A 14,490-nucleotide genomic window follows, 5' to 3' on the forward strand; every position below is an offset into this window, starting at 1 on the left:
TTTTTACGACCTAATATTCTTAAAGTATAACTTTTATTTACTTATCAAGTTAATAATTATAACAATAATTCAAAAAGAGAGTATTTAATTATTTTTTTCAGTTATGTTCTTGTGTTAGGATTAAGTTATATGATAAAATTTTATATAAATATTAATTTATTGCGTCCTATATTTTAAAACAAGAATTAAATTAATTACATAAATAATCGACCTATTTAACCTCATAGAAGAGTAGACAAATTTGTGCTATTGAGGCATGCACCTTAACTTTTATCTTGCTTATTTAGATGAATTGTTTAGGTAAATTATAAATCTTAGCGAGGGTGATATCCATTAGCTCCAGAGGTTCTTAACTTTTTATTTAATAGATTTATATTTTTAAGCATATTCATAATAAAAGGAAATTAAAAAAAAAAAGTTTTCACATCTTCATGAATACATCTCTACGAATGTGGTATGTTCCTTCCACTTAAGAGTTACACATAGTTAATGTTCTCTCCTTTTACCTTTTTAAAATATATTTTAAAATTTTTAAATATAGTAACACTAAATTTGGCTGTCCCAATGTAATGACACTATGTCAAACAAAACCGCAAATGGTAGTCTGACGATGTGCTTTTCGTTGTAGCAATTTTCGTAAATAAGTTTACTATTTAAACTTATAACACAGAATAGTGCGAATTTAAAAAAGTGCATTTCTTTGCTCAAAAAATATCATATTTTTCACTTAACCACATAAAAAGGTACGTGATACGTTTTGTCCTTTTGAAACTGGGCTGAAATAAAAGGACATTGTATGAAAACTAAAAAAATGACCACATCGTCGGAGGACGTTCTTTTGAGTGTAGGACATGTAAGGTATAAAAAGGGCGATGGCACTTTGTATGTGATGAACCAAAGATTGGCTTGGATGCTTGAGAACAAGGACACTGTTGCTGTCTCTCACAAGTATGCAGATATAAAAAGTAAGTTACATTTCAGATATGTATTATAAAGGTTTACTAATAGGTTTATAATATTATGGTGTGAATAGTGAAATGTAGTTTTATGGAATATCAAATTCGAGTTTTCAAAATTTTTATTTCTTTACCCTGTATTGTGTAATATACATAAAAATCTTACAACAACCTTTGCTCACATGTTTCTTAACTTGTATATAATATTTTGTCATCTGTGAAATGTGTATAACTTTTTATTTACTTTCCAGCTCAAAAAATCTCACCAGCTGGAAAACCAAAAGTTCAACTACAAGTGGTGTTACATGATGGGGCATGTTCCACATTTCATTTTGTCAATCCGGCCGGGGCAGAGGCTCAGGCTAAAGACAGGGACCAAGTTAAAATGTTATTACAGAATCTATTACCCAAGTTTAAGAGACAGATAGACGGAGAGTTGGAGATGAAATCTAAGTATGCTTTATTTTTTTAAATATAAAACTTACTACTAAAAAGTATCTTAATTATATGTAAAAAGGTAATAGTTTAAAATTAACAAAAAAAAAAATAATTTAATGAAACAAACAGTTTTGAAATAGTTCTGTACCTATTATGTAAATTTTTACAGGCTACTGTCGTTACATCCCACATTAAAGCATTTATATGAAGATCTAGTTATATCGAAAGTTATAAATAGTGAAGAGTATTGGAATACGCCGACATTGAAACATTACACAGAATCTACTAACATGAAACAAGAGGCCGGTGAGATATTTGTTTAATGTATTTATTGAAGTCAGAAATAGGTAATATATGTTTTATAATACATTTTTGAAGCAATTTATACACTCAATACACTTTTGTTGATATAAAATTTTGAATGGTACAACAACAATTTGAAGTTACATATTTAAAGTGTGTTGTTTGTTGTAGGCGTGTCGGGTGCGTTTCTAGCCGATATACAGCCGCAGACTGATGGATGCAATGGACTTAAGTATAACCTGACGCAGGACATTATAGATGCCATATTCAAAACATATCCGGCGGTTAGGAAGAAACATGTGGATTATGTGCCAAATAAGATGACAGAGGCTGAGTTTTGGACAAAATTCTTTCAATCCCATTACTTTCATAGGTTTGTAGAGATTTTCGTTTGTTTTTGAAATGCGAAGGTTTTGATACTAAAAGAAAATAATGTGTTGTTTTAATTTTCACAATTAGTGGTAGTTTTGATCATTTTGTCATTGCCAAGGTTAATAGATATTTTGTATGACATCACTCCTGTCTTAATATCAAAAAAAATCGTGAAATGTCTAATTCTGACTATAATATGCTTGTACGCCATGTTCCTAATTTTTTTGCAACAACGGACGCCATAAGCTTCATATCTTAGAAACGGTTGAACTAGTTAATGACAAAATTTAACTTTGTAAACACTATCATTGTCACCAGTGGTGTTAATATATGAATATAATTTTGCATTGTCATGTCATTTGACATTGTCCCATCAAATTTAATACCGGCCCTACCAAATTTTGATAGAGCCCCATAAAGGACAAGGTAAAGCCCAGACTTATTCCTGTTCTCATAATTTAATACATGTATTGTAAAAAACTAAACAGTAATAAAGATGGCTGCCTCTGTTAATTGATATAAACAATTATAAATTTATTAAGATAATAAGCAATTATAAAATTCCAAAGTAATAAACATTCACAATAATCATATTATCGTTGTTTATCTGCCTGAACATATTGTGTAGATTATATAAACTTAAAAAACTTTAATGATTCGAAGGGCTAACGTTTGTAAACATATGAATTGTTTTGTAGAAATAAAATAATATTGGTCTAATAATTTCGTACTTAATTTCGCGCCGTAAGCCGTAGCCTCCATAGCTCAGGGGTTAGAGCACTTGTCTTGTAAACAAGGGGTCGAGAGTTCGAATCTCTCTGGAGGCAAGGAACATAGTTTTGAATTTGTAGTTTTATATCGTTATAGAGCGGTTATTATGAATTTACGGTGACTATTTTCTAATTACAGTTTGTACAATTCCATCTTTTTGAAATATGTAATATACTTGACCGAGTACTTCATACGTTTCTTTTTATTTTTTTAATAGTCACATTTTTATTACTTTCGACCTTTTTGTGTCATATTTTGTTACTTAAATTCTTTTATGTGTGTCACATGGTCTTTATTTGTATGTTAAAATTTTAAAAAATAGATGTTCTTTCTCGTTTCGTCCTTTCTGCCATTGATAATAGAGGGATTTTATATAACTTAAATTTATTAAAACAAATACTTTTCATCCAGAAAGAGTAATAAAAATCGGTTACGTAAATTCCATTCCAAAGGATTCCATTAAAATAATTCGTTATATAATTTATGTGAAATTAGAAACATCGAATAAGCTTCAGGTTTTTGGTAACATGTTAATAATATATTTAGAATTAACTTTCATTTTTATGAACATGTGATGGTACAACTTTAGAAGGTTTTTAATGAGAAAAACTCCTTTAATGTGATACAGATTGTATGGAAGACTCACTCTCTTAGCTCTTAAATATGTGAATAAATTTAACATTCTATGTTTTTCTAGAGATATATCACTCAAATTTCATGTCTACACATTCATTTAAAATGGCATGCAATATGCAAAATTATTGTTGTGGCATTTAAATTTCACCCTATATATTACATCCAAATCTATATATTATGTAGACCAACTAAATGTTATCTACATTTAAATAATGATTTAATCAAGATTACTATCTAATATAACCAAAACTATTCCAGAATTTCTTGAAGTGACAACAAATAAACAGATTTACTTATAATATTGTTATCTTTACTTCCAGAGATCGTATAATGTCGTCATCGAGTAAGGACTTATTTGGGGAGTGCGCTAAACTTGATGACCAAGCGATCGCCTCCGCTATGAAACACACAACCTTGGATTTGACTGTATGTTATATGTGGAAAAGAATAATTTGTTAATTAAGCTAATCTAACAGCCTAACCTAACAGTCTAACCTAACAATCCTAACCTAACTGATTCTAAACTGTTTATTATTCTAAAAGGTGGATCTACCCTCATTCAAAGAACCAATCCCACTCTTACCCGACGATGAAACACACGAAAAGGAAAAAGATGGTACATCGATACACAGGAACATGATAAAAAGATTCAACCAACACTCCATAATGGTAACTGTTACTGGCATTTATTATTGAAAATAAAATAATTTTAATTTTAATTATTTATTGAAATGTCATTAATTATTAATTTAAATTCCAGGTGCTAAAAGCTAGTCATAAAAATTCCAATAGCAGTAGTAGTAAAACAAATAAAGTCGAGAATGGTATGAAAGAAACGAACGGCGTCGAAAAAAGGCCGAGTGCAGACAAAGATGTGACGGAGCCGGTTGATAAGAAACGTAGGATAATGGAGAAGATACATTACGAGGACCTGGATAATGTGGATAGCAATGAAGATACTCAGGAGTTGAAACTGTCAAAGGTATGCCGTGTAGAGTATACCTAGGACTATAACAACGAAAGTATTTGAGCACAGGTGCGTGGCAGTCTGTTACACATTCGATTAAACTGGCTCAACAGATCTTGATGAAACTTCACATCAATGTAGATTACATATAAGAAGAAAATTTCGTGTATTTGCAGCATGATTGTAGTCTATAGTCTATAAGTGTCTCTGGCGACTGGTTACTACAGCGATTTCTTTAACACACTATGCATGTTTCCTTGAGCCTAATACCAAAGTGCTCAAACACGACGTCTCGAACAATAACAAATAAATAAACGGTATATTATCTGTTAAGACATATTTATTTATTTATATAATACATATATTATACGAGCAAATGTCTTTATATACATACACTAACAGCAGTTGCCTCTTATTACTTTTACTTAAACACCACCTTTCTGTAAAACAATCTTTCTTAAATCTCATACTTTCTGTAATCAAAAGTCTTAATAAATTAATTGAGGTGTTTCATATGTGAATTATACTAATCATATGTATTTTCCATAGTCTGATATGAAAATAAAGATTTATTAATTCTATCGCAGGTAGAACGATATCTGTTGGGTCCAGCGTCTCAAGTGGGTCACACAGGAACGAGTTCCAGTAATCCACCACCACTGTCCGCCCTGGCATCTGTCTGTCAGGTACAAAAAACTATATATCCTGAACTATTAAGGTGTTGGAATTAACTCGTAGCGTTTGGCGAGAGATGGCGTTGTTATTACAGTGTTCTGTTTTTACATTCAGAAACAAATTGATCGTTGAACAGCTGTTATTAGGTACTGTTTTATATTGTTAATAACAACAAGTGGCAGCTATTTAATTATGTCGAAATTTATACCAAATAAAGTTGTTTCTGCGGGGAGTTTTATTACATTATTTTAAAATGAATAAAAATACTGTAAAAAGTCATCGGGTTTTACTAGTTTACGGTGAACATGCTTAGCTGACCAAACGTTGGAAATGGTTTGCGCGTTTTAAGAGTGGTGAGTTTTGATTTAAATAACGAGAAACGACCTGGACAGATAACAAAAATTGAAGATAAAGAATTCTAGCATTTACTCGAAGGAAATTCATGTCAAACACTTCAAGAGTTGTCTACATCTTTGGAAGTTAAATCATCCATGTTAGGAAAACGCCTTAAAGCTTCGGAAATGATCCAAAAGGATGGAAATTGGGTGCCATATAAATTAAAATCGAGAGACATTGAAATACGTTTTATGACCTGTGAACTACTGCTTGAAGGGTACAAAAGATAAAAGTTGTCTACGTCGTATTGTTAGTGGCGATGAAAAATGGATATATTATGACAATCAGAAACGCAGAAGGTCATGGGTTAAGCCCGGACAACCACCATCATCAGGGGCAAAACGCAATTTTCATAGATCTAAGTTCCTCCTTTGTATTTGGTGGGCTCAACAAGGTGGGGTTTATTATGAATTGTTAAAAGCCAATGAAACCATCACTGGGGATCGCTACCGGTTACAACTGATGCGTCTGAGTCATGCATTGAAGGAAAAACGGCCGGAATGGAGCAAAAGGCACGATAAAGTTATTTCACTGCACGAAATTTCTCGACCTCACGCGGCGAAACCAGAAAAAAACATACCTGGAAACATTGAAATGGGAGGTTTTAACCCACCCTCCGTATTATCCGGATTTTGCCCCTTCGGATTGCCTGTTTCGATCAATGGCTCATAGATTAACATGTTATGAGGATTGTCAAAATTGGATCGATTCATGGATTGCCTCCCAAGGACGAAGAGTTTTTCGACGGGGTATTCGATAGTTACCTGAAAAATGGGAAAAACTAGTGGCAAGCGATGGGCAGTATTTTCGTTAATTTCTGAAGTGAAACTTCTTTACGTACGCTTGACTTGGGGGTAAGCTAGTGAAAGCGTTACGAAAAGTGTGATCGGGCGAGGCGAATGAAAGTGAGTGGGAGATATAAATTAGTGAAGATAGATAGAGAGAGTGTTACGGATCGTATATTACTGTAGGGGCAAGGGAGAGAACAGTGCGCGCGCACATTTTCTTTATCGCTTCCTTTCATAGCCAGTGCATGAAATATATATATTTAGGGAGCACATATTTAATTTACGGGTGGAAACATAAGCTGAAGAATTGATTCCGATTCTTTTTTCAGAAGTTTCGATTCTCATAATCGATAAATCAATTTCAAGAATTCTGAATAAGATTTTTTTTTATTAAAAATTTAGGATTTTTTTTTAATTTTAAGAAATAAAACTAGTTTAATAAGGTAAAAGGTACAATTAAATGAAAATGAAAAATCGATTTTGGGTCGATTCTGATAACCGGGAATCGAGTCTAAATAATCGAGTTTTTTGACCACAGAATCAACTCTCGCGTAGAATCGGAATCGATTTTACCATGCCTAATTTAATTGGAATCGAATTTAATGTAAATGAATAATAACCAAAATGATTCTACCACAAGATATGAAACAACAATTGATGCAGTTTTCTCTAGATATCTTTCTAATCTTCATTCGAAAACATATGTATCTTATATCTCATATCATATGTCTATTGGTTCGGTCTTACAATCAAACACAGGAATTAATGACGTATCCGATGATGAATATAATGAAAATAATATATTTAAAAAAATATTTATCAATGATAACTCATAACGAATTCAAATATAATCTTGAGGTATTTAAGGTAACCCCCTAGATTGTTTGACGAATTCCTTACTTCAAAGACGTCCGATCCCTGCAACGGCTCGATCGAGACTATCTGTAATCTGTACTCTCGCCTCTATTTAAACCAACATTGTTGGGACTTCACTTACACAGGTGGCTACGCAGGTGGTGACGCTGGTGACACCTGATAATTACAACGACCCTCAATAACTAGTTATTCAAATAATAAGAATTGCGCCGATATATAATGTTGTATTAAATAGATTAATAATTTAATTTCCAGGCGTGGAGTAGTGGTCAACAGTGTAGTCGCCCTGTCCGCGTGAGTGCAGCGGCCGCTGTCGGAGCTCTGGGTGAATTAAGCCCGGGAGGAGCTCTAATGAGGCAACACCACGCGGCCAGCATGGCCCGTGAGTATATATATATATTAAAATACACAAGAAAATATCCAAAAACATCTGTACCAATGTATATTATGTTTCTAATATTCAGCCTATACTAAGTTTACACTGGATTATAATTGAATACAAATTATTCGAACCTCCACCATGATGTTACAAACTAAGTGTCGTGTAAGTTGTAACTAAGTATCGGGTCTTTATTCAAGATACCGTCAAATTGAGGTTAAGTCGGTGTATTTTCCACTATATATTTTCTATTTGATTTTTTATTTAATCAATATTCATAATGGTTCAACAAACAAACAAACAAAAACAACAAACCATCCATACTTGACCTCTCGCCCTAAGAGCTGGTCCCGCCGCCCGCCCGCCAGGAGCTCCAGCGACTGTACCTGTCATGTGGCGAACTGCTCCGTGAGTTGTGGCGTTGTTTCCCTCAGCCGGGCGCTCCGCCCGATGACGACGCCGGCACCAGGGCGGAGAGGTTCTATGACGCTATCATGAGGTTCAGGAACCTTAAGCTGAGGCCGTTTGAGGTGGGTCACTGACTTTCTGGTTATATGGGTATATATTATTTATGCAGTCATAGTCTCGTTTTTCAATTTAGAAAACGTTATATAATTGAGAGCATTCGTTTTCCAACTACATATTGCATATATTTTCTACACTGTGGCTATTTATTTATGTACAAATGAGTTTAAAACCGCTCTGCCGTTACTTTGATATACCTTGCTATTCGTAAATAAGGACGTAATTATCATAATATTAAGTATTATAACTCTCATTGTGTTTACAAAAGTTATATAAAATTTGAAGCTGAAGAATGATGAAGCTAAAGTACATAAATTTTTTATATACTGTATAATATATATTTGGATTTCTTAATTTCAGGAAAAAATGCTACGTGACCTGACACCGCTGGCGTCGTCATTAACAAGACATATGAATCAAATGATCGAAACAGCCTGCGCCAAATACGCTGTTTGGCAACAGAGACAAGCTAAACTTCGGTAGTACTGGAACTGACCGTTCTGGTTATTATATGAAAAATCAAAAATTATATGCGACCACTACATATGATATACGAATGATAAAGATATCAAAAAAAAATCATTTTTCTTTTAGTCAATGTCCATTGAATACTGCTGCCAAATTGTAAAAGTTATCTGAATATCATGGAAATTGTTTAGAAATAATTGTTTACTTTACTATTGATGAAGGGAAGAGATATGTTTGTTTACAAAAAAAAAACTTAAAAACCGGGTTCAATACTGTGTGAGTGACACAAAAACAATTCAAATTAAGATTATATAACAGTGACTGATACATCACCACATTTATACTGCCAATATACATTTTTAGTTAAAGGTAGAATAAAAAAAAATAAACAGATTATATATTCAAATTGTATTGAAATGTTGCTTGTTTATGTCAAATGTAAAAAAAAAACTATGTACATATAGGTTTTTGTATGAATCTTTATCCGAATAACACAAATTAATACTAAGTTAGTAACAAAAGGCATTTCGAAGACACCAAATGTATATTGATTTAGTTATAATATCAGAACCCCCCGTTCACCCACAACATGTTTATTTATTGTTATTTAATTAATTTAAATTATCTCTGAACCAGCCAATTATAATTTATCTGCGAGTCCGAATATTTTTTTCACCCGCCATTTAAAATGCTATAACCCAAAATGGGTGTAACAATTAATTCCTAACGACAATAATCGTTCTAAATTATTACCATATCAAACTTTATGTTGAAAAAAAAATATTGTTTAGTTTGTAATTTTTGTTTATTTCTAAGCAATAGTTAAGCATTGAAATGGTATTGTTACAAAATTAAAGCAATATTTGTTATAGAACTCACCACGATATTGACAGCTCATGAATAATATACCATTAGTTAGGATATAAAATTAAGAGACAATAAAACATTGTGTGTATTAAATTATTGTCGACATAGTTTAAAGATCTATTCTTTGATATTTCTTTCATTCGTTCGTTCGTTCGTTCGTTCTTCCCATATCGGTTCTTAATATCGTGGCTGGTACATTGAATTGCTCTTCACACACATTATATTGAAGAGACTGCTTATTCCTCAAATAGGGTAATGTGTAAATAAATAAAACAGTATTTTTATTTGCTATTTCATTTCAATCCCGTACTTAAATAATTTCAAATCGGTCTTTGCATAATTATTTTTGTCTTCGAACTTTATACGGTTTATTCAAATTTAGCCGCATTTAGTAAATAGCCCCTAATAATATTTTTTCAAAACATTTTTTAGAAATAACCACATGTCCTTTAGTTAAATTATCTAAGTGTTTTTCCACTTTCGTTTTACGAAGTAGGGGCAAAGTGAAAGGCAAGCGACTACCACTGCCAATAGGACAGCTCCAATGGTTAAAATCAGTTGGTCGCGTAGTTAAGATTTATATAATTATTATCTACTACAGATTCTCCATTTTCTTTTCATTATAAAGTCGATGTTGAAATTAAAGTCATGCGGAAAAAGAATAATTTTCCAAATATTCGCAGTTTAACTAAATCCGGAAAAAAATTGATTAGAATAGTGGATTCAGAAAAGCACGTTACTAATATTTATTATTTTCTCTCCATTAAATCAAACTCTATGAATGTACAACCAAGGTATTGCAAGGATTTTCACTAATTTAAAATTAAATCTTTATTCATAGATGTTGTAGGTATTAATTAACCTGCAATTATAAGGTGATAAGAAATTCGAACGACCAAATAAAATGAAATAAATGCAATCTTGACTATAATAATAATTCTTTCGGAAGGTGTTAAAAGGAACTCATTAATTGAAACAACACTGTCAGTGTGAACTTTGCATTATGATTTTTTTATTTAAGCTTTAAATAAAGTCATTGTATACTTACATGTGATTTATTATGAATAAATACAAAAATAAATACTGAAAACAGTTAAAAGGTTATATTATGGCGTATATACCACACGCAATTAGGCGCCATTTTTGGCATGTGTCATTCCTACATTGACAATGCGTGAAATCTGGATAACATGCAGTGCTTTCTTTACTCTAGAGTTATTATTAAAAGAAAAAATAATATTTATTCCTTATAACATTACATAATAACCTACGCTTCGTCATAAACAAAGTGTTTTATGGCAAGATATTTAATAATAAATATATTTTTAATAAGACTCAATTATAAGATAACATTTTTAACTAGCACAAAAAGCATGCATTTTTTTTTCTTTATCATTCTACAGTATTATATAATTTTATTGCACATGAATAAGCATTGCAAGAATTTGTATTTATTACAAATGTAACGATCTAATTCTAATATAAATCTCCATTGCTGGGTACGTTAAAAATAACTTTATAGCAGGTAAATTAGTATTTATATAATAAGTTATACAGAAATAAGATTTCGTGTACAAAATAATCCACTAACATAATAAACGAGTTTCTTTTATTAAAGATCTGCTTACTTTGTTTTTAAGCAAAAATATCTAAAATAAAGGAATGAATTTGTTTTTTTTTTATATTGGCTTTACAGCAGTATCTTAAATTTTAAAGCCATTCTGTCTTTGGAGGATTAAAAAAATACTTACGTAATTATAATCCCGTATACGGAAATGTTGAAATCAAGCCATAGCACTTAAAAAATATTGAACATCTTTTTTTCGTCGATAAATGTAACCAACCAGTAATAAACTTTTACAATAAACGAATATTTTGAAACAATTTTAAACCAACGAACTTTTTTATTCAAAATCATGTTACAATCGCTGTTATTAAACCACTTTCATTAAAATACATTCTAATTGTATATATATATATAAATTAAAACTATTAAATATGTACCTCAATATTTATATGTAACGTATCCTCCACATCTGCATTAAATACGTGGCAGATAGTGGATGTTGCCATATTAAAGATTTTCTACCATTTAAATACATTCATATTTATTTGAAAGCTTTCACTATCCATATAATGAAAATAATTGCTAGAATCACACCGATTAATATGAAAAAGAACATTTTTCTTCTATATCTCCGTTGATATTCGGCCGCCTTAGCTAATTCATCAACTCCCGCTTCGACGCCGGCACTAGCCGCTTCTATATGACTTTCTACCGTATCTTTAGAAGAAAAATAATTACATGTGAAACATATTAAACCAGTGGGTATAATAATTTAATACAAGTTAATATGTAGCATAGTATAAAATTTATATAGAAGGCATTATTGAATAGCAATATATATGAAAAATAAATTAAAAGTATGAATTTTGCTTTCCAATGTAGTAATTCTAATAATTTTAATATATTATTTACATACATTAAACATTTTAATTAAAATGATGGCAACGAAATGATATTTCAAGTATATAAAAATTTTAAACAGTAAAATTTTTTTTTGTCCAACAAAATGTCAGTATTTTTTGTTTTAATTAAATTTGAAATTAGAAAATATGCAATGAAAAATGTATTTATCCGGCCACAATTTAAACTTACAACTTCAAGAATACTGTGTTACAATATTGTTTCAAATTAACTTTGTGATTTAACATTTATTTAAGTAAAAACATTACATCACTAGTATTATTCTTTTTATTATAATCTATTATCCTAAAGTTAAGGTCATAACTTGTTGACTGATATTAAATTCATGTGAAATACTTAAGAAAATTAAAAAAAATAATCAAATTATCACATGTTAACTTATAAAAGTAAAGATTATATAATTTATCATTAAAGATCATAACAGAGTATATAATATATTTCATACATTTAAAAAACTAATAGAATATTCTTACCAACTTTCTGTCCTTGAGTGTTGACCATTTCGGCCAAATCTTGCATAATTTGGTTCACATCTAACACATCAGCCTCGATTTTATTCATATACGCTTCCTTTTCTAATAACATACTAGTTTCAAATTGTATTAGACGAGCCTGGTAAACAAAAAGTATTGTTTAAACAACAAGTTATAAAGTTATATGTAAGTTAAAACTACATTATCTTACCAGTAACTTGTACTTATCTATGGTTGAATCATATTATTATTGAATAATAATTTTTAAGACAAAAATTTGGTAACTTGATACTATACCTTGAAAACTGTGGTTTCTACAGTAAATGCATATTTATATATGCATTAAATTCATTATGTATTAAAGTTTATGTACCTGAGCTTGCTGATTTGCTAGAAGCGCTGATTCTTCGTCATCAGCTATAGCTTGTCGTTCTAAAGCATCCGGATCATTCCTTTGCCTTGCCTGTGTCGGCATATGTTCAGCCATTTTTTCTGATAATTGCTAGAATATATATCATATAATTATAACCATATTATGGTGAAGGTAAGACAACCACATAGTAAGCCATTTAGAATATTCAATAGTAAGTAAACTTATTTCCTAATGATAATCTTTCATGCATCATTTCACTAAGCCAATTTAAAGGCTGCATATGAAGACATTGACTGAAGTCTAATGTTACTATTGAAAATACATATACATAGATTACTTTTTGCATAGAGGAGTATCTTGCCAGTGTCTCTCTGAACACTTGTGTCAATCGTTCCACTTGCAGCTTCTGCGGTTTATCTCCTCGACGGACAACCACACCTAGTCTTTGTATATCTCGAGCCGTAGCTGATATAGAGCCATTTACATTTTGTTGTGTGTCATGGCTGAAATTGTAAATGTAGGGTAATTTACTATAGATTTCAAGGATATTTTTTCATAATAAGAAGCCGTCGAGTGATAAAATATGAAAGAATAGTTCATTCTAAAAGAATTTAAGCACATAATACTTCATTTATGAAAAAATCTTATTCTCATATTGAAATGCGTTAGAATTTTGTTAAAATTTATATATAATATTTATATATAACCAGTTTAATAAAGTCAAACTTGTTTAATGTAAAGGAATGATAAATTACATAATATATTAAATATTTAACCGCAAATAAATATGTAAGTAAAAATGGTCAGATTTCAAATTAAAAGTAATTAGTATTCACTAATGATATAAATTGTAAAAAATTGTGCAATGACAGTATCAAAGCTATATAATTGAAATAAAACGAATTCATAAAATAATGCTAGTATACAAACAGATGTTTTCACTCTATTCTACTGAATTATTCGGCCTAAAGATACATATGATATTTGTGTACTCACATTTTATCTCTCAGCTGCACGCTATCATTGGGTCCACCAATTTGTTTCATCAACTTTTGTAGAGCCTGTAGTCCATTGTTAATAGTGTTAACATTGTCTGCTATTCCTTCGCTGAGGTTGTAAAGTTCTGTGGGGCTAAAGTCAGCAAAGGCGACGGTGGGTGGTGCTGCCGTAGAACCATAATCACGGCTCGACCCACTTATAGGTTCTCGTTCTGTCATGGTCAAGCTAAATACAAGTATTCAAATAAATATATAAACTTGCTAATATCTGACCATAGTAATATATTTATTTTTGTTTAATAGTGTATGCAGTAGACTATGGAAGGCTGTTATGGTTTTTTAAAATTTGAGCTACAAAACATCAAATTACGAGGTTTTACTATTAGTTAATTAAAAAAAAAACAACTGCGAAAACAAATTTTGTACCTACATCTATTTAAATTTAAACTGATAATTTCGTACTTTGATTTTATTGTTATTATACTATGAATCACTTTAATCCACTTTAATACTTTTGTAACACAAAAGAAAAGTAGTTAATCCTTTGATCAATTGTATTTGAAATTAAAATTACCTTACCTTTACGTAACCTATTGAAGGAAACCGGATTTATGAATAAATTTACTTTAAAATGCGACTCTTTAGCTTTCCACTATAAAGAAGTTTAAATTGCGGCTACATTAAAAATTATTCATAAATGTATTTGCGCTGATACGTCAAACTGTCATTTGTTTGGCAGCA

At 30.8% G+C, this 14,490-nt stretch overlaps 2 protein-coding genes and 1 non-coding gene across 3 annotated transcripts; 2 read left to right on the forward strand and 1 right to left on the reverse strand.

Moving 5' to 3' along the window:
- The first annotated feature begins 588 nt into the window (after window positions 1-588).
- On the forward strand, window positions 589-9,701 carry LOC116773966 (general transcription factor IIH subunit 1). Its single transcript, XM_032666564.2, has 11 exons — window positions 589-965; window positions 1,208-1,409; window positions 1,564-1,700; window positions 1,869-2,070; window positions 3,797-3,902; window positions 4,020-4,145; window positions 4,237-4,458; window positions 5,031-5,129; window positions 7,434-7,560; window positions 7,900-8,087; window positions 8,443-9,701. The coding sequence occupies exons 1-11, from the start codon at window positions 797-799 to the stop codon at window positions 8,563-8,565; spliced, it is 1,701 nt and encodes a 566-aa protein (XP_032522455.1). The 5' UTR covers window positions 589-796; the 3' UTR covers window positions 8,566-9,701.
- Trnat-ugu (transfer RNA threonine (anticodon UGU)) lies at window positions 2,824-2,896 on the forward strand. The gene has a single exon. It is a non-coding gene; the product is annotated as a tRNA-Thr (tRNA).
- A 700-nt stretch (window positions 9,702-10,401) lies between the features above and the next one.
- LOC116774049 (syntaxin-12) lies at window positions 10,402-14,490 on the reverse strand. The gene is made up of 6 exons (XM_032666669.2): window positions 14,329-14,490; window positions 13,748-13,975; window positions 13,089-13,254; window positions 12,752-12,880; window positions 12,379-12,517; window positions 10,402-11,701 (listed from the first exon to the last, which is right to left on the reverse strand). The coding sequence occupies exons 2-6, from the start codon at window positions 13,966-13,968 to the stop codon at window positions 11,526-11,528; spliced, it is 831 nt and encodes a 276-aa protein (XP_032522560.2). The 5' UTR covers window positions 13,969-13,975; window positions 14,329-14,490; the 3' UTR covers window positions 10,402-11,525.

The sequence above is a fragment of the Danaus plexippus genome, chromosome 20, assembly GCF_018135715.1.
Source record: "Danaus plexippus chromosome 20, MEX_DaPlex, whole genome shotgun sequence".
NCBI lineage: Eukaryota > Metazoa > Arthropoda > Insecta > Lepidoptera > Nymphalidae > Danaus > Danaus plexippus.

What these genes read in the sequence shown, in the direction of transcription:
- LOC116774049 (XM_032666669.2), bottom strand. Translation starts at nt 13,968, where the DNA reads ATGACAGAACGAGAACCTATAAGTGGGTCGAGCCGTGATTATGGTTCT. An exon ending in GTGCAGCTGAGAGATAAAAT is followed by an intron (nt 13,255 to 13,747) that starts GTGAGTACACAA and finishes TTACAATTTCAG; the next exon opens with CCATGACACACAACAAAATG. An exon ending in CACTCAAGGACAGAAAGTTG is followed by an intron (nt 11,702 to 12,378) that starts GTAAGAATATTC and finishes TTTCTTCTAAAG; the next exon opens with ATACGGTAGAAAGTCATATA.
- LOC116773966 (XM_032666564.2), top strand. Translation starts at nt 797, where the DNA reads ATGAAAACTAAAAAAATGACCACATCGTCGGAGGACGTTCTTTTGAGT. An exon ending in CAAGTATGCAGATATAAAAA is followed by an intron (nt 966 to 1,207) that starts GTAAGTTACATT and finishes TTTACTTTCCAG; the next exon opens with CTCAAAAAATCTCACCAGCT. An exon ending in TCAACCAACACTCCATAATG is followed by an intron (nt 4,146 to 4,236) that starts GTAACTGTTACT and finishes TTTAAATTCCAG; the next exon opens with GTGCTAAAAGCTAGTCATAA.